The 27,375-nt window shown below is 40.8% G+C and overlaps 1 protein-coding gene across 1 annotated transcript in view; it reads right to left on the bottom strand.

The window, feature by feature from the left end:
* VWA3B (von Willebrand factor A domain containing 3B) overlaps nt 1–27,375 on the bottom strand; it is a 271,732-nt gene that overhangs the window by 215,918 nt on the left and 28,439 nt on the right. The window contains 1 exon segment of the mRNA XM_066267787.1: nt 22,334–22,503. Within this exon segment, the coding sequence (XP_066123884.1) occupies nt 22,334–22,503 (170 nt within the window).

Here is a 27,375-nt window from a genome sequence, read left to right as displayed (position 1 = left end):
AATAGCAAAGAAAAAATTCTCAAGGCAGTCAGGGAAAAGAAGAATACAACATATAAAGGAAGGCCCATTAGATTATCATCAGATTTCTCAGCACAAACTCTACAAGCTAGAAGAGAGTGGACCCCAATATTTAAAGTCCTGAAAGAGAGGAACTTTCAGCCACGAATACTATACCCATCAAAGCTATCCTTCAAATATGAAGGAGAAATAAAAACATTCACAGATACAGAAAAGATGAGGGAATTTATCATCAGAAAAACCCCACTCCAGGAATTACAAAAGGGAGTTCTCCAATCAGATACAAAGAACAAAAAAAAAAAAAACAGAGCCACAAGTAAAAGCTCCAAGAAGAACAAAATAAAACCAAATTTAAACTGTGACAACAACAAAAAGAAAGGGGTGGAGAAGATGGAGATTAACAGTAGCAAAGGACGATGGAGTGCAAAAGTACTCACAAAATAGTTCGCTACAATGAACAGGGTAGGGACCCTTTTCATTACTCAAAGGTAACCACCATTGAAAAAACCACCACAGAAGCACATGAGATAAAAGAGATAGCAACAGAGGAAAGATGTATGGAATACAACCAAATAAAAACAAAAGATAGAAAAATGAAAGAGAAGGATCAAACAAGACACAAAACTAACAGAAAGCAAGATATAAAATGGCAATAGGGAACTCACAAGTGTCAATAATTACACTAAATGTAAATGGATTAAACTCACCAATAAAAAGGCACAGAGTAGCAGAATGGATTAAAAAAAAAAATCCAACTGTATGCTGCCTTCAGGAAACTCATCTAAGTAACAGGGATAAAAACAAATTCAAATTGAAAGGCTGGAAAACAATACTCCAAGCAAATAACATCCAAAAAAAAGCAGGTGTAGCAATACTCATATCGGATAATGCTGACTACAAGACAGCAAAAGTACTCAGAGACAAAAATGGCCATTTCATAATGGCTAAGGGGACACTGAATCAAGAAGACATAACAATTCTTAATATATATGCACCAAACCAAGGAGCACCAAAATATATAAGACAGCTACTTATTGATCTTAAAACAAAAACTGACAAAAATACAATCATACTTGGAGACCTCAATACACCGCTGACGGCTCTAGATCGGTCATCCAAACGGAAAATCAACAAAGACATAGTGGCCTTAAACAAAACACTAGAGCACCTGGATATGATAGACATCTACAGGACATTTGACATTTCATCCCAAAGTGACTGAGTATACATTTTTCTCCAGTGTACATGGATCATTCTCAAGAATTGACCATATGTTGGGCCACAAACACAACATCAGCAAATTCAGAAAAATTGAAGTTGTGCCAAGCATATTTTCTGATCATAAAGCCTTGAAACTAGAATTCAACTGCAAAAAAGAGGAAAAAAATCCCACAAAAATGTGGAAACTAAACAACATACTTTTAAAAAATGAATGGGTCAAAGAAGAAATAAGTGCAGAGATCAAAAGATATATACAGACTAATGAAAATGACAATACGACATATCAGAATCTATGGGATGCAGCAAAAGCAGTAATAAGAGGGAAGGTCATATCACTTCAGGCATACATGAACAAACAAGAGAGAGCCCAAGTGAACCACTTAACTTCCCACCTTAAGGAACTAGAAAAAGAAGAACAAAGAAAACCCAAAACCAGCCGAAGAAAGGAGATAATAAAAATCAGAGCAGAAATAAATGAATTAGAGAACAGAAAAAGTATAGAAAAAATTAATAGAACAAGGAGCTGGTTCTTTGAAAAGATCAACAAAATTGACAAACCCTTGGCAAGACTTACCAAGGAAAAAAGAGAAAGAACTCATATAAACAAAATCCAAAATGAAAGAGGAGAAATCACCACGGACACTGTAGATATACAAAGAATTATTGTAGAATACTATGAAAAACTTTATGCCACTAAATTCAACAACCTAGAAGAAATAGATAAATTCCTAAAACAATACAACCTTCTTAGACTGAGTCAAGAAGAAGCAGAAAGCCTAAACAGACCTATCAGTAGAGAAGAAATAGAAAAAAACATTTAAAACCTCCCCAAAAATAAAAGTCCAGGCCCTGACGGCTATACTAGCAAATTTTATCAAACATTCAAAGAAGACTTGGTTCCTATTCTACTCAAAGTCTTCCAAAAAATTGAAGAAGAAGCAATACTTCCAAACACATTTTATGAGGCCAACAAAACCCTCATACCAAAACCAGGCAAGGATGGCACAAAAAAAGAAAACTACAGAACAATATCTCTAATGAATACAGATGCTAAAATACTAAACAAAATACTAGCAAATCGAATACAACAACATATTAAAAAAATAATACATCATGATCAAGTGGGATTCATCCCAGAATCTCAAGGATGGTTCAACATATGTAAAACGGTTAATGTAATACACCATATCAACAAAACAAAGAACAAAAACCACATGATCTTATCAATAGATGCAGAAAAGGCTTTCGATAAAATACAACACATTTTTATGTTTAAGTCTCTCAACAAAATGGGCATAGAAGGAAAATATCTCAACATGATAAAGGCCATATATGATAAACCATCACCTAACATCATATTAAATGGCACTAAACTGAAGGCTTTCCCCCTTAAATCGGGAACAAGACAGGGTTGTCCACTCTCTCCACTCTTATTTAATGTGGTACTAGAGGTTCTAGCCAGAGCAATCAGACAAGACAAAGAAATAAAAGGCATCCATATCGGAAAAGAAGAAGTAAAGGTATCACTTTTTGCTGATGATATGATCCTATACATTGAAAACCCCCAAGAATCCACAAAAAGACTACTAGAAACAATAAGTCAATACAGTAAGGTCGCAGGATACAAAATTAACATACAGAAGTCAATAGCCTTTCTATATGCCAACAATGAAACAATTGAGAATGAACTCAAAAGAATAATCCCCTTCACGATTGCAACAAAAAAAAATAAAATACTTAGGAATAAACATAACAAAGAATGTAAAGGACTTATATAATGAAAACTATAAACCATTGTTAAGGGAAATCGAAAAAGATATAATGAGATGGAAGAATATACCTTGTTCTTGGCTAGGAAGAATAAATATAATCAAGATGGCTATATTACCCAAAGCAATATACAAATTTAATGCAATTTCCATCAAACTTCCAATGACGTTTTTTAAAGAAATAGAGCAAAAAATCATCAGATTTATATGGAAGTATAAAAAACCTGGAATAGCCAAAGCAATCCTAAAGAAAAAGAATGAAGCTGGGGGTATTACAACACCTGAATTTAAACTATATTATAGGGCCACGACAATCAAAACAGCATGGTATTGGCATAAAAATAGACACTCAGGCCAATGGAACAGAATAGAAAGTCCAAAAATAAAACCACATATAAATAGTCAAATAATTTTTGATAAAGGAGCCAACAACACACAATGGAGAAAGAAAACCTCTTCAATAAATGGTACTGGGAAAACTGGAAAGCCACAATCAAAAGAATAAAACTGGACTACAGTCTCTCCTCCTGTACAAAAATTAACTCAAAATGGATCAAAGATCTAAACATAAGACCTGAAACAATTAAGTACATAGAAGAAGACATAGGTACTCAACTCATGGACCTGGGTTTTAAAGAGCATTTTATGAATTTGACTCCACAGGCAAGAGAAGTGAAGGCAAAAATTAATGAGTGGGACTACATCAGACTAAGAAGTTTTTGCTCAGCAAGAGAAACTGATAACAAAATAAACAGAAAGCCAACTAAATGGGAAATAATATTTTCAAACAACAGCTCAGATAAAGGCCTAATATCCAAAATATACAAAGAACTCATAAAACTCAACAACAAACAACCAATCCAATAAAAAAATAAGAAGAGGATATGAACAGACACTTCTCCCAGGAAGAAATCCAAATGGCCAACAGAGATATGAAAAGATGCTCATCTTCTTTAGCTATTAGAGAAATGCAAATCAAAACAGCAATGAGATACCACCTCACACCTGTTTGATTAGCCATTATTAGCAAGACAGGTAATAGCAAATGTTGGAGAGGCTGTGGAGAAAAAGGAACCCTCATCCACTGTTGGTGGGAATGTAAAGTAGTACAACCATTATGGAAGAAAGTATGGTGGTTCCTCACAAAACTGAAAATGGAACTACTTTATGACCCAGCAATCCCTCTACTGGGTATATACCCCAAAAACTCAGAAACATTGATACGTAAAGACAAGTGCAGGCCCAGCATTGTTCACAGTGGCCAGGACATGGAAACAACCAAAAATCCCTTCAATAGATGACTGGATAAAGAAGATGTGGCACATATACACTATGGAATACTACTCAGCCATAAGAAAAGATAACATCGGAACATTTACAGCAAAATGGTGGGATCTTGATAACATGATACGAAGCGAAATAAGTAAATCAGAAAAAAACAGGAACTGCATTATTCCATACGTAGGTGGGACATAAAAGTGAAACTAAGAGACATTGATAAGAGTATGGTGGTTACGGGAGGGAGGGGGGAATGGGAGAGGAAAAGGGGGAGGGGGAGGGGCACAAAGAAAAGATAGAAGGTGACAAAGGACAGTCTGACTTTGGGTGATGGGTATGTAACATAATTGAACGACAAGATAACTTGGATTTGTTATCTTTGAATATATGTATCTTGATTTATTGATGTCAGCCCATTAAAAAAATAAAATTATTAAAAAAAAAGAAAAAAAAAGAAAACAGGACCCATACATCATATGCTGTCTACAAGAGACACACCTTAAAACAAAAGATGCACATAGACTGATGATAAAAGGATGGAAAAATATATTTCATGCAAATGGAAAAGAAGAAAAAGCTGGGGTAGCAATACTTATATCAGACAAAATGGACTTTAAAAAAAGACTATAGTAAGACATAAAGAAGGTCACTACATACTGATAAAGGGAGCAGTCCAACAGGAAGATATAACCGTTATAAATTTTTACACACCTAATATAGGAGCACCTAAATATATAAAACAGAATTTGATAGATTTAAAGGGTGAGATCAACAGGAATATTATAATAGTAAGGAATTTCAATACCCTACTAACATCACTAGATAGATCCTCAAGAAAGAAAATTAACATAGAAACAGCAGACTTAAAAGACATAGTAGATCAACTCAATTTAATAGATATCTTCAGAACCTTTCACCCTAAAACAGCAGAAGATACATTCTTTTCAAGTGCTTATGGTACATTCTCTAGTATAAACCACATGTTAGGGCACAAGAGCAGTCTCAACAAATTTAAGAAAATTGAAATCATATCGAGCACTTTCTCTGACCACAATGGCATGAAAATAGAAAGCAACCACAACTGAAAAACTGAAGAATACTCAACCACTTGGAAACTAAATAGCATGTTATTAAATAATGAATGGGTAAACAATGAAATCAAAGAAAAAATAAAAAAATTCCTAGAAATGAACAATAACGAGTATACATCAACTCAAAATTTATGGGACACAGCAAAAGCAGTCCTGAGAGGGAAATTTATAGCATTACAGGCATACCTTAATAAGCTAGAAAAGCTCAAATAAACAACTTGATCTGCATCTGAAAGAACTAGAAAAAGAACAGCAAGTAAAGCCCAGAGGAAGTAGAAGGACGGAAATAATAAAGATAAGAGAAGAAATAAATGACATGGAGGCTAAAGAAACAATACAGAGGATCAATAAAACCAGGAGCTGGTTCTTTGAAAAGGTAAACAAGATCGATGAACCTTTAACCAGACTCACCAAGAAAAAAAGAGAGAGGACTCAAATAAATAAAATTAGAAATGAGGGTAAAGAAATAGTAACTGACACAACAGAAATACAAAGGATTGTATGAAAATACTATGAAGAACTATACACCAAAAAACTAGACAACCTAGATGAAATGGACAAATTCCTTAAAACTTATAATCTTCCAAAAATTAATCTGGAAGAATCAGAAAACCTAAACAGACCAATTACAACAAATGAGATTGAAACAGTTATCAAAAAAATCCCCAAAAAGAAAAGTACTGGGCCTGATGGCTTCACATGTGAATTCTACCAAATATTCAAAGAAGAACTAACTCCTATCATTCTCAAGCTATTTCAAAAAATTCAAGAGGAAGGAAGACTTCCAAGCTGCTTTTATAAGGAAAGTATAATTCTGATTCCAAAACCAGGTAAAGACAACACAAAGAAAGAAAATTATAGGCCAATATCCCTGATGAACTTAGATGCTAAAATCCTCAACAAAATATTAGCAAACCGGATCCAGCAATATATGAAAAAAATTACACACCATGATCAAGTGGGATTTATTTGGGGGAGGCGAGGCTGGTACAATATTTGTAAATCAATCAATGTGATTCATCACATAAATAAAAGGAAGGAGAAAAACCACATGATAATTTCAATAGATGTAGAAAAAGCATTTGATAAAATCCAGCACCCATTCATGATCAAAACTCTCGTCCAAGTGGGAATACAGGGAACATACCTCAACATGATAAAGGCTATCTATAACAAACCCACTGCGAACATCATACTCAATGGGCAAAAAGGAAAAGCTATCCCCTTAAGATCAGGAACAAGGCAGGGGTGCCCCCTTTCACCACTCTTATTCAACATAGTTGTGGAAGTCCTAGCCACAGCAATCAGACAAGAAAAAGAAATAAAAGGCATCCAAATTGGAAAAGAAGAAGTAAAACTATCATTATTTGCAGATGATATGATATTGTATATAGAGAACACTAAAGTCTCAGTCAAAAAAACTACTAGAGATACATGGCGCTGGAGTTGGCAGACGTATCAGCATCTACCTCCTAGAACCAAAGTGGATTACAAACTAATTTTATGAACTATCATCCGGAATAACCAACTTTGGACTAAACTAAGAGGACTCTTCAACCAAGGAACACTGAAGAAACCCACCGAGACTGGTAGGAAAAGCGGAAACGCGGAAATGCGAAGAGGGCCGCTCAGCTCCTCGGAGTGAATGGCAGCAGGGAGAAACCCGCGTGGCTGGAAGTGAGTTTAGCAGAGGGGAAAGGGTCCTGAGCCCCAGGAACAAAGCCCCAGCCTGCAGCCCCAGAGCCCAGAAGAGGTGTAAGGACAGTATTTAGCTGGAAACAAGTCAGGATACTGTTTGTGAGAGAGTCTGATTTCTCAGACCCAGAATCCTTCTTAAAGGGACCGGGCAGAACATCTCTCTCAAAAACAATCACCTGGGGCTCCTGGGGACGGGGGAAGAGAGGAGAGGACCAGAGAAACAGGAAGAGAGTGTAATCTAGGAGGCATAGGGAGAAACATTTTGGGAGATAGGCACCCTAACCCCTGGGACGAGTCACTCCCCAAAGCTGAAGTGAATATTTCCCCCGGAAACAGCAATACCAGCAAAGGGAAGCAGGAGAGCAGCCAAACAAGCTCCCCCGCAGCATTCAGAGTACAGTCGCATAGAAGGAGGGAGCTTTTGGGTCTACAGTAGTGAGTCTTAGGGTCCGAGCTGCAACGCCCCCTACCCACGTGGCTGAGGGCACACTGGAGGGCGGGCGGCAGCGGGAGACAAAAGCACGGTTCTGCTGGCAGGGGCGGAAGCCGGCTGACCACCACTGGGCTCAGTTGTGAGCTCAATCTTGACCGGCTGGGGAGAAGGGGGCGTGCAAAAGCGGTCAAGCTCAGCTGCTGGCAGCCTGTAATCCAGCCCGCAGGAGAAGGGCGGGAACCCCGGAAAGGGTGGAGACCAGCCCCGGAGCAAGGGCAGAGAAGCACAGCCCTGCCCCGCCCATGCAACCCAGGCTTGCGGTCTGAATTGGTAGCCAACTCCGCCCGCAGGGGTGGAGCCAAAAGCTCAGAAGAGGCGGAGTTCCACTACGGAGCTGAGCTTGGGCACGCAGCCCTGCCCGGCGGTAGAGCCAAGGCTAGCAGCTGTTCCTTCAGTGGGATCTTCCTGGAAGGGCAGGGCAAAAGCTTGGAAACAGGCAAAGACCCGCAGCTGAGCAAAGGTGCTCCCAGTGCCCTCAGGACCGAGCATAACGTCACACACGGGGGCGGGGCAAAGGCCAAGGCCACCAACCCTTGTGCACCCGAGCACGTGATCACAGACACTCCCGTGAAGAGAAAATGAGGAGGCAGAGAAATACAACACAAATAAACCAAGAGAAATCCCCAGAAAAGGACCTAAGTGAATCAGATATAACCAAATTACCAGATGCAGAGTTTAAAATAATGATTGTTAGGATGCTCAAAGATATTAGAACAACCATAGATGGTCATTACAAAAACCTAAATAAAGAGATAACAAATATAAAAAAGGACATTGAAATAATAAAAAAGAATCAGTCAGAAATGACAAATACAATATCTGAAAAAAAGAATACAATGGAAGGAATTAAAAGCAGGATGGATGAAGCAGAGAATCGAATCAGTGAGTTAGAGGACACAATAAATAAAGGCACAGAACCAGAGAAGAAAAAAGAAAAGAGACTCAAAAAGTCTGAGGAAACTCTAAGAGAGCTCTGTGACAACATGAAGAGAAACAACATCCGCATCATAGGGGTTCCTGAAGAAGAAGAGAAAGAACAAGGGATAGAGACTTTGTTCAAACATATTATAGCAGAAAACTTCCCCCAATTAAGGCAGGAAAACATTTCACATGTTCAGGAAGCACAGAGAACACCATTAAGGAGAAACCCAAACAAACCAACACCAAGACACATCATAATTAAAATACCAAAGCTAAAAGATAAAGAGAAAATATTAAAAGCTGCTAGAAAAAAAAAGACTATCACCTACAAAGGAGCCCCCATAAAGATGACTTCTGACTTCTCAACAGAAACACTTGAGGCCAGAAGGAATGGCAAGAAATATTCAAAGTAATGCAGAACAAGAACCTACAACCAAGACTACTTTATCCAGCAAGGCTATCATTTAAAATTGAAGAAGAAATTAAAAGCTTTACAGACAAAAAAAACCTCAAGGATTTCACTGCAACCAAACCAATGCTGCAAGAAATGCTAAGGGACATGTTGTAAACAGATCAAAGGAAAAAAAGAATATAGCAAAAGAGAAATACAGTTTTAAAGAAAAAAAATGGCAATAAACAATTACATATCAGTAATAACCTTAAATGTTAATGGATTAAATGATCCGATCAAGAGACATAGGGTAGCTGCATGGATAAGAAAACAGGACCCATACATATGCTGTCTACAAGAGACACAACTTAAATCAAAAGATGCACACAGACTAAAAATAAAAGGATGGAAAAAAAAATTTTCACGCAAATGGAAATGAAAAAAAAGCTGGGGTAGCAATACTTATATCAGACAAAATGGACTTTAAAACAAAGACTATAGTTAGAGATAAAGAAGGTCACTACATAATGATAAAGGGAGCAATCCAACAGGAAGATATAACCATTATAAATATCTACGCACCTAATACAGGAGCACCTAAATATATAAAGCAGACTTTGATGGACTTAAAGGGCGAGATGAACAGCAATACTATAATAGTAGGGGATTTCAATACCCCATTAACATCATTAGATAGATCCTCAAGACAGAAAATTAACAAAGAAACAGCAGACTTAAAGGACATATTAGATCAACTCAATTTAATAGATATCTTCAGAACCTTTCACCCTAAAACAGCAGAAGATACATTCTTTTCAAGCTCTCATGGTACATTCTCTAGAATAGACCACATGTTAGGGCACAAAAGCAGGCTCAACAAATTTAAGAAGATTGAAATCATATTGAGCACTTTCTCTGATCACAATGGCATTAACCTAGAAATCAACCACAATAGAAAAATTGAAAAACATTCAAACACTTGGAAACTAAATAGCACGTTATTAAACAATGAATGGGTTAACATTGAGATCAAAGAAGAAATTAAAAAATTTCTAGAAACAAACGATAATGAGCATACATCAACTCAAAATTTATGGGACACAGCAAAAGCAGTCCTGAGAAGGAAGTTTATAGCATTACAGGCATACCTCAAGAAGCTAGAAAAAGCTCAAACAAACAACTTAACCATGCATCTAAAAGAACTAGAAAAAGAACAGCAAGTAAAGACCAGAGCTAGTAGAAGGAAGGAAATAATACAGATTAGAGCAGAAATAAATGACATAGAGGCTAAAGAAACAATACAGAGGATCAATGAAACCAGGAGCTGGTTCTTTGAAAAGGTAAACAAGATCGATGAACCTTTAACGAGACTTACCAAGAAAAAAAGAGAGAGGACTCAAATAAATAAAATTAGAAATGAGAGTGGAGAAATAACAACTGACACAACAGAAATACAAAATATTGTAAGAAAATACTATGAAGAACTGTATGCCAAAAAACTAGACAACCTAGATGAAATGGACAAATTCCTTGAATCATATAATCTTCCAAAAATCAATCTGGAAGAATTAGAAAACCTAAACAGACCAATTACACCAAATGAGATTGAAACAGCTATCAAAAAACTCCCCAAAAAAGAAAAGTACTGGGCCTGATGGCTTCACAAGTGAATTCTACCAAATATTCAAAGAAGAACTAACTCCTATCCTTCTCAAGCTATTTCAAAAAATTCAAGAGGAAGACTTACAAGCTCCTTTTATGAGGCGAGCATAATTCTGATTCCAAAACCAGGCAAAGACAACACAAAGAAAGAAAATTATAGGCCAATATCCCTGATGAAGTTAGATGCAAAAATCCTCAACAAAATATTAGCAAACAGGATCCAGCAATATATGGAAAAAATCATACACCATGATCAAGTAGAATTTATTCTTGGGAGTCAAGGCTGGTACAATATTCGCAAATCAATCAATGTGATTCATCACATAAACAAATGGAAGGAGAAAAACCATATGATAATTTCAATAGATGCAGAAAAAGCATTTGATAAAGTCCAGCACCCATTCATGATCAAAACTCTCAGCAAAGTGGAAATACAGGGAACATACCTCAACAGGATAAAGACCATCTATGACAAACCCACAGCCAATATCATACTCAATGGGCAAAAATTAAAAGCAATCCCCTTAAGATCAGGAACAAGGCAGGGGTGCCCCCTTTCACCACTCTTATTCAACATAGTTCTGGAAGTCCTAGCCACAGCAATCAGACAAGAAGAAGAAATAAAAGGCATTTAAATTGGAAAAGAAGAAGTAAAACTACCATTATTTGCAGATGACATGATATTGTATATAGAAAACCCTAAAGTCTCAGTCAAAAAACTACTAGACCTGATACATGAATTTGGCAAGGTGGCAGGATATAAATTCAATACCCAGAAATCAGAGGCATTTCTATACACCAATAATGAACTGTCAGAAAGAGAAATCAAGGAATCAATCCCCTTTACCATTGCAACCAAAAAAATAAAGTACCTAGGAATAAATCTAACCAAGGAGATTAAAGACTTGTACTCGGAAAATTATAAAACATTGATAAAAGAAATCAGGGAAGATACGAATAAGTGGAGGCATATACCATGCTCCTGGTTAGGAAGAATAAACGTCATTAAAATGTCTATATTACCCAAAGCAATTTATAAATTCAATGCAATACTGATTAAAATACCAATGACGTACTTCAAAGACATAGAACACATATTCCAAAAATTTATATGGAACCAAAAGAGAACACGAATAGCCTCAGCAATTTTGAAAAGGAAGAAAAAAGCGGGAGGTATCACACTTCCAGATATCAAGTTATATTATAAGGCCATTGTACTCAAAACAGCATGGTACTGGCATAAGAACAGGCAGATAGTCAATGGAACAGAACAGAGAACCCAGAAATATATCCACAGCTCTATGGACAACTGATATTTGACAAAGGAGGTAAGACAATACAATGGAGTAAAGACAGCCTCTTCAACAAATGGTGTTGGGAAAACTGGACAGCTACCTGCAAAAAAATGAAACTAGGCCACCAACATATACCACTCACAAAAATAATCTCAAAATGGATAAAAGACTTAAATGTAAGCTGTGAAACCATAAGCATCTTAGAAGAAAACATAGGCAGTAAGCTCTCTGACATCTCTCGCAGCAATATATTTGCTGATTTGTCCCCACAGGCAAGTGAAATAAAAGACAGGATAAACAAATGGTACTTTATCAAACTAAAAAGCTTCTGCACAGCTAAAGACAATAAGAACAGAATAAAAAGACAAACTACACAATGGGAGAACATATTTGACATAGCGTCTGATTAGGGGTTAATAACCAAAATTTATAAAGAACTTGTAAAACTTAATATCAGGAAGACAAACAATCCAATCCAAAAATGGGCAAAAGAAATGAATAGACACTTCTCCAAAGAGGACACACAGATGGCCAACAGGCATATGAAAAAATGTTCAACATCACTAATGATTAGAGAAATGCAAATTAAAACCACAATGAGATATCACCTTACACCAGTCAGAATGGTACTCATCAATAAAACAACACAGAATAAGTGCTGGCGAGGATGTGGAGAAAAGGGAACCCTCCTGCACTGCTGGTGGGAATGCAGACGGTGCAGCCATTGTGGAAAACAGTATGGAGATTCCTCAGGAAAATAAAAGTCGAACTGCCTTTTGACCCAGCTATACCACTGTTAGGAATATACCCCAAGAACACCATAGCACTGTTTGAAAAGAAGAAATGCACCACCATGTTTATGGCAGCATTGTTCACAATAACAAAGATTTGGAAACAGCCCAAGTGTCCATCAGAGGACGAGTGGATTAAAAAGCTTTGGTATATATATATATACTATGGAATACTACTCAGCCATAAGAAATGATGACATAGGATCTTTTACAACAACATGGATGGGGCTTGATAACATTATACTGAGTGAAAGAAGTAAATCAGAAAAAACTAAGAACTAAATGATTCTATACATAGATGGGACATAAAGATGAGACTCAGAGACATGAACAACAGTGTTCAGGTTACAGGGTGGGGGGAGGAGAGGGAGGGGGTTGGGGGAGGGGAGGGGCACAACGATCATGGCTTTTCACCATTTGCCATGTTCCCCCCTTAATCTGTGGACAGACAGCAAATATTTATATATGGTGTTCCCAACTGCTGTCTTAGGGACAAATGCTGATAAAACTGTTTCAGCAGTTCCTCCTTCTTCGGGGACTTGTATGTCAACACAGAGCTCCATGCTTCATGGGACATATTCGAGCTCACTCCACGCTCCTTGGAGCTTTAGCACAAGGGAATACCCCCCCTTTTTTGTAGTATTTTTTCTTTTATTTATTTATTTTTTTGTATTTTTCTGAGGATGGAGATGGGGAGGCAGTCAGACAGACTCCTGCATGCGTCTGACTGGGATCCACCTGGCATGTCTACCAGGGTGGAACGCTCTGCCCATCTGGGGCGTTGCTCTGTTACAATCAGAGCCATTCTAGTGACTGGGTCGGAGTCCATGGGGCCATCCTCAGTGCCCGGGGTGGCTTTGCTCCAGTGGAGCCTTGGCTGCAGGTGGGAGGAGAGAGGAAGAGGAAGGAGAGGGGGAGGGGTGGAGAGGTAGATGGGTGCTTCTCCTGTATGCTCTGGCCAGGAATCAAACCTGGGAATCCTGCACACCAGGCCAATGACTCCAACGGGTCTACCATATCATGCTTTTTACTTAAAAAAAAAATTTTTTTTTTACATTTCTTCTAAATGCTGATGAACAGGAGACACCAAATCTTTTTCGCCTGCAAACTACTACCTTCTTTATTAGATCTAGCTAATAACACTGTTTTGTCTTTTTCCAAATGGCCCCAGATATATGAAAAAGATTTATATGGGTGGATGGGGATCCTCAAACCCCTCAGCGAGATCTTCTGAGAATGGCTTTTAAGATACCTAGAGGCAGAAAAAGCCCAATAGAGATCAGGGGAACTACCAGCTTTTAGGATACACCCTTAAAGGCTCCAACACCCCAAAGGGGTCTCATAGGATGCCATCTGGGTCCTGCTTCAATAGTGGAAAGGAAGGTCATTGAGCTAAGGCCTGCCAGGCTTACACGCCTCTGCTGTGAGGAAACAGGGACACTGGAAGGTGGGCTTCCCCCTCGCTCCTCTAAGGGAGGGTTCAATCTCTTCCAGCCCTGTTCCAGCCACCTATGACCTAACCTTGCCCAGAAAGCTGGGGTTTGCCACTGAGGGCTGAAGGTGCCCAGGGCCGTCGGCCCCATCTATGACACTGTGGACGAGCCTGGGGTGTTTCTTCCGAGAAGCAGGTAAACTGATCTCATTCGCACAAGGGCCACTTAACTATGTTTTGCCTGAATAGTCAGGTTTTTTATTCTTCCCTCAAAGATCTCTGTTGTGGGTGTTGATAGTCCTATTTTCTGCTGCTTTGCTTAATATATGGTGTTTCCTTTATCCCTCCTACCTCAATGCCCCACTCATATTTCAGGCTGGGACCTACTCCTAATTTAGAGCTCTTTCCTCCTTTTGCCAATTTGTATTATGAATTTACCTTTGCCCCCCAGCTTAGTGTAGCCCAAGGTTCTCTTTACCATGCCACAGTCACAGAGCTCCAGTGAAAAGCAACCTGGTCTCAATTCTCCAGGCAGAGGAGAACGGAAGCTCCATATCCACGCATGCTGCAGATGGCTTTTTCCAGTCTACCTGAATCATTGCCAGCTAGAAGCAGCGGTCATTGGGACTTGGACATGAGCTGCAAAGTATAGAATGATGACAACAATTCCAGTGCCATGCAGACTTCTCCTGTGGGGAACTTTCCTGGACTCCTGCTCCCTGTGACAGCTCCTAACAGACTGAACTGTGGTTGGGTTGCATTTTTCAGGGATTTGGCTTGGTGATGAGTCCAACTTGGACTTGGTGAACATGTTAAGGACACTACTCTTTTATGGATTCTTGCTGTATTGGCCAAGAGTTTGCTTAAAGGCTTTTAATCACTGTAAGAAAAAAATAGAGGACTGGATGAAGAAGATGGGGCACATATACACCAGGGTATACTATTCAGCTAGGAGAAATGATGACATCGGATCACTTACAGCGGAATGGTGGAGTCTTGGTAGCATTGTGCGGGGTGAAATAAGCAAATCAGAAAAAAACAGGAACTGCAGGATTCCATACATTGGTGGGACATAAAAGCGAGACTAAGAGGCATGGACAGGAGTGTGGTGGTTACGGGGGGGGGGGGTGGGGGGAGGGAAGGAGGGAGAGGGGGAAGGGGAGAGGTACAGAGAGAACTGGATGGAGGGTGGCGGAGGACGATCTCTCTTCGGGTGATGGGTATGCAACAGAACTAAATGACAAGATAACCTGGAAATGTTTTCTTTGAATGTATGTACTCTGATTTATTGATGTCACCCCATTAAAATAAAAAATTATTTATAAAAAAAAAAACTACTAGACATGATAAATGAATTCAGCAAGGTGGCTGGATATAAAATTAATACTCAGAAATCAGAGGCATTTTTATACAGAAACAAGGAACTGTCAGAAAGAGAAATTAAGGAAGCATTCCCCTTTATCATTGCAATAAAAAAAAATAAAGTACCTAGGAATAAATTTAACCAGGGAGATTAAAGACTTGTACTTGAAAAATTATAAAACATTGATAAAAGAAATCAGGGAAGATACAAACAAGTGGAAGCATACACCGTGCTCATGGTTAGGAAGAATAAACATCATTAAAATGTCTATATTACCCAAAGCAATTTATAAATTCAATGCAATACCAATTAAAATACCAATGACTTACTTCAAAGATATAGAACACATATTCCAAAAATTTATATGGAACCAAAAGAGAACATGAATAGCCTCAGCAATCTTGAAAAGGAAAAATAAAGTGGGAGGTATCACACTTCCAGATATCAAGTTATACTACAAGGCCATTATACTCAAAACAGCCTGGTACTGGCATATGAACAGGCATATAGATCAATGGAACAGAACTGAGTACCCAGAAATAAACCCACACTTTTATGGACAACTGATATTTGACAAAGGAGGTAAGAGCATACATTGGAGTAAAGACAGCCTCTTCAACAAATGGTGTTGGGAAAATTGGACAGCTACCTGCAAAAAAATGAAACTAGACCACCAACTTACACCATTGTCGGGAGCCAATCTACAACTGCTGGCTGACAAGGTCACAGCAGGAGAAGACCCACAACTGCTGGCTGACAAGGTCACAGCAGGAGAAGACCCACAACTGCTGGCTGACAAGGTCACAGCAGGAGAAGACCCACAACTGCTGGCTGACAAGGTCACAGCAGGAGAAGACCCACAACTGCTGGCTGACAAGGTCACAGCAGGAGAAGACCCACAACTGCTGGCTGACAAGGTCACAGCAGGAGAAGACCCACAACTGCTGGCTGACAAGGTCACAGCAGAAGAAGATCAAAAACTGCTGATTGACAAAGTCACAGCAGAGAAGACCAACGGCTGCTGGTTGACAAAGTCACCGCAAAGGAAAGGCACAAGGATACTTCCCCCTTTGACCTTTTTGAATTAATCTGGCCTTATGTCCCCCCTTTTCTGGGTGTGTGCTATTATTTATGGCACAGGGATAATAGTACCGTGCTTTCCCTGTAGATTCATAGTAATTTCTTTGGAAATGAGACAGAGGGTGTGAGTTCCACAGAAAAGCCTGTAAGCCCCTTGAACTGGGCTCATAGACATAAGAGGCTGGCTATGATATCCCTCGTAAAGGGTTAAGTTTGTAGGAGAATTTCTTCTTATTAATTATGTTAGAAAGAATAGATTGTGACTTATGAATAGGTAGGAAACAGTAACTATACACAGAGCACCTTTCAGCCTTCACTTAATTCATCACTTTTCCTCCCTAGCCTTTTCATGTGGTAGAGTAAAGAAACTTTCCATTCTTCTTGCATACCTGACCTGCAGGTGGTGGAACACTCTGAGAAAAGTAAAGTTAGAACTTAATTAGTGTATGAATATAGTAAATAAATAAAATTTGACTAGACAATAGTATCCTAGACAAAGTAGAGTTATTAATCAGTACTGACCTTTTGGAAGTTTGTATCAATATTGTTATTGCTGTTCAAGTTATTGTATAATTGTACTTTGAATGATTTACCACCTGATTTATAGTTTATAGAAATGAGTTAACTGTTACCTAGAAAATGTAACCATTGTGAAACAAAAAACAATGACTAATCAATGTATTCTGAATATCATGTGATTGTAACTTAGTGTGTGTGCATAAAAGGAAAGCTAGATCAGCAATTGAGAGAGATGCCTGGCAGTAAATGCTAACTAGAGAATAAAGAGAAAGAAAAGAATTCGGCTGTCTTATTCGATTCATGCCGACGCCGTCTCTTCCTGTGGGACCCCTGGATTCCCCCCAGGGCTGGACCCCGGCACACCATTCACAAAAATAAACTCAAAATGGATAAAAGACTTAAATGTAAGCCGTAAAACTATAAGCTTCTTAGAAGAAAACATAGGCAGTAAGCTCTGTGACATCTCTCGCAGCAATATATTTGCCGATTTATCTCCACAGGCAAGTGAAATAAAAGACAGGATAAAGAATTGGGACTATATCAAACTAAAAACCTTCTGCACAGCTAAAGACAGTAAGAACAGAATAAAAAGACAAACTACACAATGGGAGAATATATTTGACAATATGTCTGATTAGGGGTTAATAACCAAAATTTATAAAGAACTTGTAAAACTCAATACCAGAAAGACAAACAATCCAATCAAAAAATGGGCAAAAGAAATGAATAGACACTTCTCCAAAGAGGACATACAGATGGTCAATAGGCATATGAAAAAATGCTCAACATCACTAATGATTAGAGAAATGCAAATTAAAACCACAATGAGATATCACCTCACACCAGCCAGAATGGCGCTCATCAATAAAACAACACAGAATAAGTGCTGGCGAGGATGTGGAGAAAAGGGAATCCTCCTGCACTGCTGGTGGGAATGCAGACTGGTGCAGGCACTGTGGAAAACAGTATGGAGATTCCTCAAGAAATTAAAAATCGAACTGCCTTTTGACCCAGCTATCCCACTTTTAGGAATATACCCCAAGAACACCATAGCATTGTTTGAAAAGAAGAAATGCACCCCCATGTTTATGGCAGCATTGTTCACAATAGCAAAGATCTGGAAACAGCCCAAGTGTCCGTCAGAGGATGAGTGGATTAAAAAGCTTTGGTACATATATACTATGGAATATTACTCAGCCATAAGAAATGATGACATTGGATCATTTACAACAACATGGATGTACCTTGATAACATTATACTGAGCGAAATAAGTAAATCAGAAAAAACTAAGAACTATATGATTTCATACATAGGTGGGACATAAAAATGAGACTCAGAAACATGGACAAGAGTTTGGGGGTTATAGGGTGGGGGGGAGGAGAGGGAGGGGGCTGGGTGAGGGGAGGGGCACAAAGAAAACCAGTTAGAAGGTGACAGAACACAATTGGACTTTGGGTGAGGGTAATGCAACATAATCAAATGTCAAAATAACCTAGAGATGTTTTCTCTGAACATATGTACCCTGATTTATCAATGTCACCCCATTAAAATTAATTTAAAAAAAAGAGTAGCCAGAGCAGTGTTCCTCAGAATCACCAGGAGTCCTGTTAAAAACACTTGTCCCTGGCTCTCCTGGCTCTCCCCAGATCCTGACAGTATCTCTGGGGCTGCAGCCTGGACAACTGCACTCCACAGTGCATGGCCTAAAAGTTAGGAGTTGAAATGCAGTGGTAAATTGTTTAAAATGTAACAATTTTTAATCAAGTTTCCTTAGTACTTCTTTTGCAAAATGAAGGTCTAAAAGCATATTCCCAGATCCCCTCGTATTATGAGGAATCAGCCTGTAAGGTGAAGCCTGGGACTTCAAATGATTAACAAACTCCCCCACAAATATGATAAGCAACTCAATTTGAGAACAAATGCTCAAGAGCAGGCATTGCACTCATTTTTTACAGGCTAACTTAAGAAAGGGCCCAGTCATCATTTCCTTGTAATCATGTAGACAGCTGACCATTTTCACAAGGGATTTAAACTCACACACACACACATGCAGGCACACACACATGCATGCATGCACAGACAGGGTAAAAGGGTATGTTTTCAAATAGAGATTTCATTATTATTTAGATATATGAGGCCAACAGATCAGTTCAACTGCCACTGAAAAGATGGTTTATTACTCACGGTTCATGCTATAAACTGAATTGTGTCCACCCTTGAATTTCATGTTGAAGCTTTAACCCCTAAAGTGATTATATTAGGAGAGAGGGCCTATAAAGTTTAACCTACACAGTAAGTCCCCAAGTTACAAACATCTGACTTATATACAATTTGTACTTATGAATGAAACACCGTAAGGGCTATGGTAATCAGCTGCAATCGGATGTCAGTGAAAATGATATCATAGTTATTTAACTCCCATGGCAAAGAACTAACCAGTGAAGACCTTATGGAACTAAAGCAGCAGATGATAGCATTTAGGGAAGAAAATGGGGACCTAGAAACTCCAGTACCGAAAAAGTTTTCTACAAAAGAGTTAGTTGATGCTTTTTAATTCATTGAAGCAGAAATGGCAAAGTTTGAAGAGGAAGATCCTGATACAGAGAGGTTCACCAAAGTCTACCGTACAGTAACTGCAGGCCTGAGATGCTACAGGCCATTTATGATGAGAAAAAGAAAAGCTCTGTACAGACCTCCCTGATGCCTACTTCAAGAAACTGACTCCAGCAGCAGAATCAAACCCTGACTCTCTAACACCAATCCCAGCCTCTCCAACTAGTGCATCATCTTCTGCATCACCCAAGATTGTTCAAGGTTGTATTTGAAAATGCTGAAGTATTTATATGCACAGAAAGATAAAGATAAATACTACATTAAGACAAACATCTATCTGTCTGAATTGCATTAAATAGGTAAATGTTCCTGTTCCAACTTAGATACAAATTCAATTTAAGAACAAACCTATAGAACCTATCTCATTTATAACTCAGAGACTGCCTGTAATTAAGGTTAAACGAGGTCCAAAGGGTAGGATTCTAATCCTATAGGATTCCTATGTTTTAAAAAGGCACACCAGAGAGTTTACACCCTCTTGATTCCCCTCACCCCTGTCTCTCTCCCTCTCCATCTTCCTCCCTATCATAAAAGGACACAGCAAGAAAGCAGCTGTCTACAAGCCAGAAAGAGCTCTCATCAGAAACTGAATAGGCAGGTACCTTGATCTTAGACCTCCAACCTTTGGAACTGTGAGAAACAAGTTTCCGTTGGTTAAGTTCCCCAGTTTACTTTGTTATGGCAGCCCAAGCTGGCTAATATAGTGCTCAACAGGAGAGGCCACTCCACCCACACAGCACCACCAAGGGAAGTTATCAGGCTCAGTCAGGAGGCAGAGGAAACAAGGGGACAACATAGGCAAGAGTCTGTATTGTGGATTCTGCAGGAAAGAATGGGTAAAGCAGAGTACAGGTTTAAGACTGGCTAAATTTGAATAATTTCAGGATTTCTGAGTTATAGGAGTTTTCTGGTCCTGGGGATTAGGGAATGTGAGTCCTGAGGGTGAGCAGGTGGGCTCTGGATTGATTAGTTTGCATATAAAAAGGGCACTCCCGGGTGAGTCATTCACTATCTCTAGGAGTTAGCTAGCCCTGGGCGGGTGGGAGGGGGGGGGCAGTCTTTGCAAGGTTCCAAGACATCTAAGCATCCAAATTACAGAAAATAAAAAGGCAAGAGTAATAGAGGGTGTAAAGCCAGTAGCCACGGCCACCATCACAGCCGCTTGGCCCATGCAGGTTCACAATGAATTCAGACAGTCGGTAAAGAAACAATGGAGCCAAAAACTGATGGGCCATCATCTTTAATCCTAGCTTGCACCCAGTGGGCAAGTAAAAACACACACTGGGCTCCAAAACCCACTCATTCAGCACTCACAAAGCTACTGACTTTTGAGTTTTCCTAGAATCAAAGGTTTCTAGCTCACCAGATTTATTCACCTCTGTTCCCCATCTCCTTCCTTCTCCCTGCACAAACTCTGCCCAAACTGGCTTTTCCTTCAGCACTCTGCCATCTTGGCTGCTTCTCCTGGCCTCCTCCACGTGGCCTTCCTCTGCTCTCCTCTCTGCTCTCTCCTCTAATATTAATCTCAGGAACCAAGAGAGAGCAAGCTCCCATTCTGCCCCCATTTTATAGTGTAGAAATCAAAACCTTTAATCCAATATACAAAATAGGGAAGTCTCTAATACAAAGTCACTTATCTGAGGCATGATGGGATTGTATCATCCCCATCAAAAAGGGTGGGAAAGGCTTAGTCCTAAAACCAAGCCCCAGGCTACAAGATCCTGCCTGCCCACAGCCCGCCCCCAACACACATTAATATCACCTGGGCAACAGGCTTCCATGTGGGCAGCGCCATCTTTAACAAAATGAGCATAATATATTTTATCTGCCCAACAGAGGGTAGAGACAAAAAGGTGCATGGAGACTGTTGGGCAGATAAAATATATTATGCTCACTTTGTTAAAGACGGCGCTGCCCACGAGGAGGCCATCGCCCAGGTGATATTAATGTGTGTCTCTGTGGGCAGGTAGAATCCTTGTAGCCTGGGGCTTGGTTTTGGGATTAAGCCTTTCCCACCCTTTTTGATGTGGGGCAGTACAATCCAGTCATGCCTCAGAGAAGTGACTTTGTATTAGAGACTTCCCTATTTTGTATATTGGATTAAGGGTTTGGATTTCTACACTATAAAATGGGGACGGAGCGGGAGCTTGCTCTCTCGGTTCCTGAGAAAGCATTAGAAGAGGGAGCAGAGCAGAGAGCAGAAAGAGACCATGTGGCCAGGAGAAGCAGCCAGGATGGCGGAGTGCTGAGTGAGATTCCAGTTTGTGTAGAGTTTGTATCTGGGATAAGGAAGGAGATGGAGAACTGAGGAGAATAAGGCTGGTGAGCTAGAAACCTTTGATTCTAGGAAACTCGGATAAGTCAGTAGCTTTGTGAGCACTGAATGTGAGTGGGTTTTGGAGCCCAGTGTGTGTTTTTACTTGCCCACCGGGTGCAAGCTAGAATTAAAGATGACAGCCCATCAGTTTTTGGCTCCATTGTTTCTTTACTGATTGTCCGAATCCAATGCGAACCTGCATGGGCTGGGCTGCTCTGATGGTGGCCCTTGCCATGGCTACTGGCTTTACAGAGACTAAAGGTGGCTGGAAATATGGGAAGAACACAGCCACAGATGGGTGAGGACCTTGAAGAACCCACTGCTGATCTCATGGAAGCAGGCAGCTCACTCATAGTCTCTCAGGGCATATTTCTGCATACCTGCTGTGGGTCTTGGTGCTCAGATCCTTTAAGAAAGCTAGAGTGCCTTCTCCTCTGGCATTGAAGGACACGGGGCAGATAGGACATGGGATCTCCAAAGCCCTCTGGAGGAGCAGCTGCTTGGATTCCTCAGAAATGTCCCCCACGACAAAGTAGTAAATGGATTCAATCTGCAAAACAATAGTACCAGAAATTTGTCTCTTGACGTGCCTTACCCTTGTACTGGACTCACTGGCAATACACTTTCTACAAAACAGCATTTTTGAAAAAGGGGTGGATACGGGAGGGGCAGGGAAGATAGCAACACTGCTCAATGATTTGTGAAGACATTTGGGGACCAAAGTCAGGAAGTGAGATATTGAAGGCCTGGTGCCAAGTAGGTCTGTTGGTAGTGGTCACAGTGTCAGGTATCTCATGGGAAGGATATGGTTGGCAGGTTTGGAGAAGAGCTTTCTCAGAGCCCATGAGTACATCATACAGATGAGGAGTGGCTGTTTTTAACACAAAGACACATGACCACTGTGGACATGAAGCTTATTAGCCATTTCTCATGGAGGAGCCAGAATCCTATAACCCAACTCCCCCATCCTCTGTCTGAGGCAGACTGCAGTAAACCATATTCTCAGCTGGTTCATTCTCTGGTCTCACAGGGAAGCAAATGCCTGGGAAGGTGAGGCTGTCCTGACCTCACACAGGGCCTTGTCACTCATTGCCATGGCGGGCCATGACAAGAATAAGAGGAGCCTGACCAGGCGGTGGCACAGTGGATAGAGCATTGGACTGGGATGTGGAAAACCCAGGTTCGAGACCCCGAGGTCGCCAGCTTGAACATGGGCTCATCTGGTTTGAGCAAAGCTCACCAGCGTGGACCCAAGGTTGCTGGCTTGAGCAAGGGGTTACTCGGTCTGCTTTAGCCCCACGGTGAAGGCACATATGAGAAGGCAATCAATGAACAACTAAGGTGTCACAATGAAAAACTGATGATTGATGCTTCTCAATTCTCTCCGTTCCTATCTGTCCCTATCTAGCCCTCTCTCTGACTCTCTCTCTCTCTCTGTAAAAAAAAATCCTGACCTGTGGTGGCGCAGTGGATGAAGCGTCAACCTGGAAATGCTGAGGTCGCCGGTTCGAAACCCTGGGCTTGCCTGGTCAAGGCACATATGGGAGTTGATGCTTCCAGCTCCTCCCCTTTCTCTCTCTCTTCTCTCTCCCTCTCTGTCTCTCTCTCTCTCTCTCTCTCCCTCTCTTTCCTCTCTAAAAATAAATAAAGAAAAAAAAAAAGAAAAAAAAAAGAATGAGAGGATAATCAACCCCTGAGTCAGGACACACACACACACACACACACACTTTCCTTCAGTCAAAGATGTGAAAGATGCATACTTTACCAGGTAGGAGGCTCCCTGATTAAGTTAGAGAGATCAAACCCACCTAAGGGCCCCTGTGACAACAGTCCTATGGCAACTACAATGCCCTTGCTCTTTCCCAGAATTTGCCTTCTTCCATGGTGCTTGTCTCCCCACAAACTCTCACTCATGAGCTCTATAACCTCAGGCAAGTGATTTTAATGAAGATAAGAGAGAGAATGCAGTTTGCCTCATGACTGGGTTTAAACAAGATGAATACACTTATGTATATACATTTCAAAGTGTAAAAACCCAGGGAAAGCCAGGGCCACATAGCAGCTAAGCCTGCCCTACAAGCACCGAGATCAGTTGTCTCCACAGATAACTGGGGGGAAATCCCCAGCAGATACGCTGTATTTTAAGTAGATAAGTAGATGTCCTATTCCTTTAGGATTTACGAGCCTTTCTCTGCTCTAGTCATAGACCCCTGTTAAAGGAAAGGGTCAATGATCTCCCTTAGACTTCAAACTTGGAACTTCAACCCACATGGCACAGACAGAGCTGGGCTTATGGTCAGTTCCTCAGCTGCATAGGACACCCTGTGAGGAGTAGCTAGGGCTGACTGTGTGCCCCAGGAGCCGGTAGAAGCAGGGCAGCAGAGGGCGAAGGCTGGGAATTAAGAGACCACAGTGAGCTGAGACCAGCCTATTGTGACAATCACCTCCTCCAGCTGGGGACAAAAGAGCCCCCCCATGTCCACCTGACCTTCCACCCCCACTTTTTCTCTCAGGCCTTTTAACACCAGCTCCTTGATCTTACAAAGTACCTGATGGTAGGTAAAGACTGAGGAAGGCTGTATGCTCTTTTAGCCAGTCCCCTGAGTGGCAGAAAACTCATTGACAGAAAGAAGAAACAATGCTCTCTAGATTCCTTATTATGCCTAATATTGTTCTTCCAGCAAATGCACTCATCCATGTTTCTCCTGATGTTACACGTTACTTGTGCAAGATGCATGAACTGTGCTCTTAGTAATTAGTGTTTCAGCTGCGTTGGTGCCCCAGTGTTGCATGGGGTGGGTCCATCCTCTCACAAGATCTAAATTCACACATGGCTGGAGACAGGAACAGACTCAGGGGGTACTTTCTAGGGTTCATCAGCTCGGCAGGGAGGGAAGTGAGGACAAACATCTCCAGGGGGCCTGTTGGCAGCTCCCAACGCCCAGCAGCTACGGTTCATCATGCACACGTGACTTCTTTGCTCTGGCAATAACCCAAAGGTCTGAAATCCTTGTACAGAAATGTTTTCTCTCAAGATTTCATAAAACTAAAAGTGGCTGTATCCAGCAGTATGTCAGGATTTCCTTTCATTTACTAAGCTATCAAATTATCGTTAAGTTCATTACTCAGCTCCTTAATTGCCTAGGTTTCTAGCCAATTCTGTTACTGTGTGATTTCCTGGGACCTATTTTCTGCTGAGATTGCCTATCCCACCCCCATTCTCCTTTTGCACATTGCCATTCTGCCTCTCCTCTCTGCTCACATAGTGACACTGAGAAAAACAGAGAGGAAGATAAATATATTGCCTGTCACTATCCCCTCCCCACATTGACAAAGTGCCTTTGCAAGTGAAATGGCTCTGGAATCATCTGCTATTTGGGATAATAAGCTAACATGAATTATTTTATTTAGCACTGCAGAATATAAATTCTCTCATGCCCAGTTTACAGATGAAGAAACTGAGGCTGGACAGGTTAATTGACTTGGTCTTACAGCTAGTAAACCCAGGCTGACCTCATGAGTTTCTGTCCTCACTTTCAACCACTTCACTCTGTTGGCTTGTCATGGCAAGGCTGGTCACCTATGAAAGATGAATGCGAATTCCCACAATTATGAAAGAAAGATCAGGGGACATGGAAGTGGTCACAGACCAGGCACCATTTTCACTTCCTTGGTTCCCACACCATCCAAGGCTCTGACCACCTGATATCAACATCATTGCCCAAAACTGGATCTCAGAGGTTGTCTGGCTCAGTGACCTATCCCCTTGGGCATCCTCACCCTAACCAGCACCTCTGAGCTCCATGAGGCAAGGGTCAGTCTGGAGGGTCAGCACCAGCAGTCAGGACCAGGAGCGCTTCCTCATTGACCAGCAAATGCTGATTTGCACTGAATTTGAAAACACAAGATGTGGAGAATAGATATGTGGGTTATATCCAGTTATTTGACTATAAGTCTTAAACACTTGCCACTTTATACTACATAAAGTAGAGGGGAGCCTTTCTGAATTCACTTAAAATGTCTAATGCCGTCTAGGCCATTTGTTCAGCAGGCTCCCACGGAAATCTGCATTCTGTCCCACCTATGAGTCCTTAACAGCTTCCCAGCCACAGGTTTGGGGGAAAAGAAGAGCCAAACTTGGAGAGGCTGCTTCTCCTCTGACTGCCCCTGCTCTAGCCTGTCAGAAGCCCTCATGCCTCTGGGTCTAAAAATCTCCACTCTGCAAGGAAGCAAAAATTAAAGTCAACAAGAACAGCGAGAAGCCTAGCAAATTTCTTTCTTATTCTTCATACAACTTTGAACACTGCAACAGTTTTGACCAACTCAGACCTTGAAGCTAACATCCAGACCCTCCCTGTGCCTGTGGAAGCCTTTTCCTGGCTCAGAAATTTTGACTTTTGATTCTCCGTAAGGCAGAGCCTGCCCCACAGTCGTAATCCCGCTCACTTCTCAGATCTGTCCTAACACCCTTGATTATCTCCAACTTTCTGGCCACCTAGGCTTCAGGGTTCTTGTATCCAGCCACTGTCCCTATCTGAGTACACAAAGCTCAGCAAATTCACCCACCTGGTCCCACACAGACCATCTCCCTTCAATTGAAAAAATTCAAATATGTACCATAGTTTGGGGGTGGGACTCTCTTAGACTCACATTCTAGCGCCCAACCTCAAGAATATCAATATTATTTCCATATCCTTCAATGATCAACAAAGATTTACTGAGCCTTTGTCAGGCACTGTCATTGCTCAGGACACAAAGGTAAAAAGATCTAATGCCTGTCAGAACACTGCAAACAAGAAAATGAATGCCAGGTTTGATTCACGTGGCCAGTCCTCCAGCTTACTGTCCAGTGGGGAAGGCACCTTATGAAATCATGTGGGTCTGTCTCTAATTCACTACTTAGTCTTCCAGTAAAAGTGTAAACAAATTTGTGCCTATCAGGCAGGTGGAGCATAGGCTGAGAGAACATAAAGAGAAGAAGAGGTGGCCCTCGGGCAAGTGGCCCTTCCCTGAAAACAGAGGCACAACCCCTGGTTTGCCTTCTCAGACAGCTGAGATCATCAGCCTTCTCCTTCCTAAATGCCCCACACATCCTGGACCAGCAAGCCTTCCGGGGACTCCTGGCACAACACCTTCTCATAAAGACCAAGGAAGCTACCAGCTTCCAAAAGGCATGTCCAGGGACCACAGAATACTGCAGAGCAGAAAGCTCAAGCTGGACAGACATCTGGGCTCTGAAGATGATGCCAGCGCCTCTAACTGCCAAACATTTCCCCAGCATCCCACAAGCTGCACTGTCCACGAACCAGGTCCTTCCCCACAGGATGCATATGCATCAGGAATTCATCCATCTACAGTGCTCTTCACATGCTGCAATTAGAGAATTAAACACACATTCTGCCCAGCTCCTCAGTACTTGAAG

This window comes from Saccopteryx bilineata, chromosome 3 (genome assembly GCF_036850765.1).
Source record: "Saccopteryx bilineata isolate mSacBil1 chromosome 3, mSacBil1_pri_phased_curated, whole genome shotgun sequence".
In the NCBI taxonomy this organism is placed as follows: domain Eukaryota; kingdom Metazoa; phylum Chordata; class Mammalia; order Chiroptera; family Emballonuridae; genus Saccopteryx; species Saccopteryx bilineata.
The sequence above is the reverse complement of the archived record's forward strand: the minus strand, read 5'-3'. Positions and strand labels throughout refer to the sequence as shown.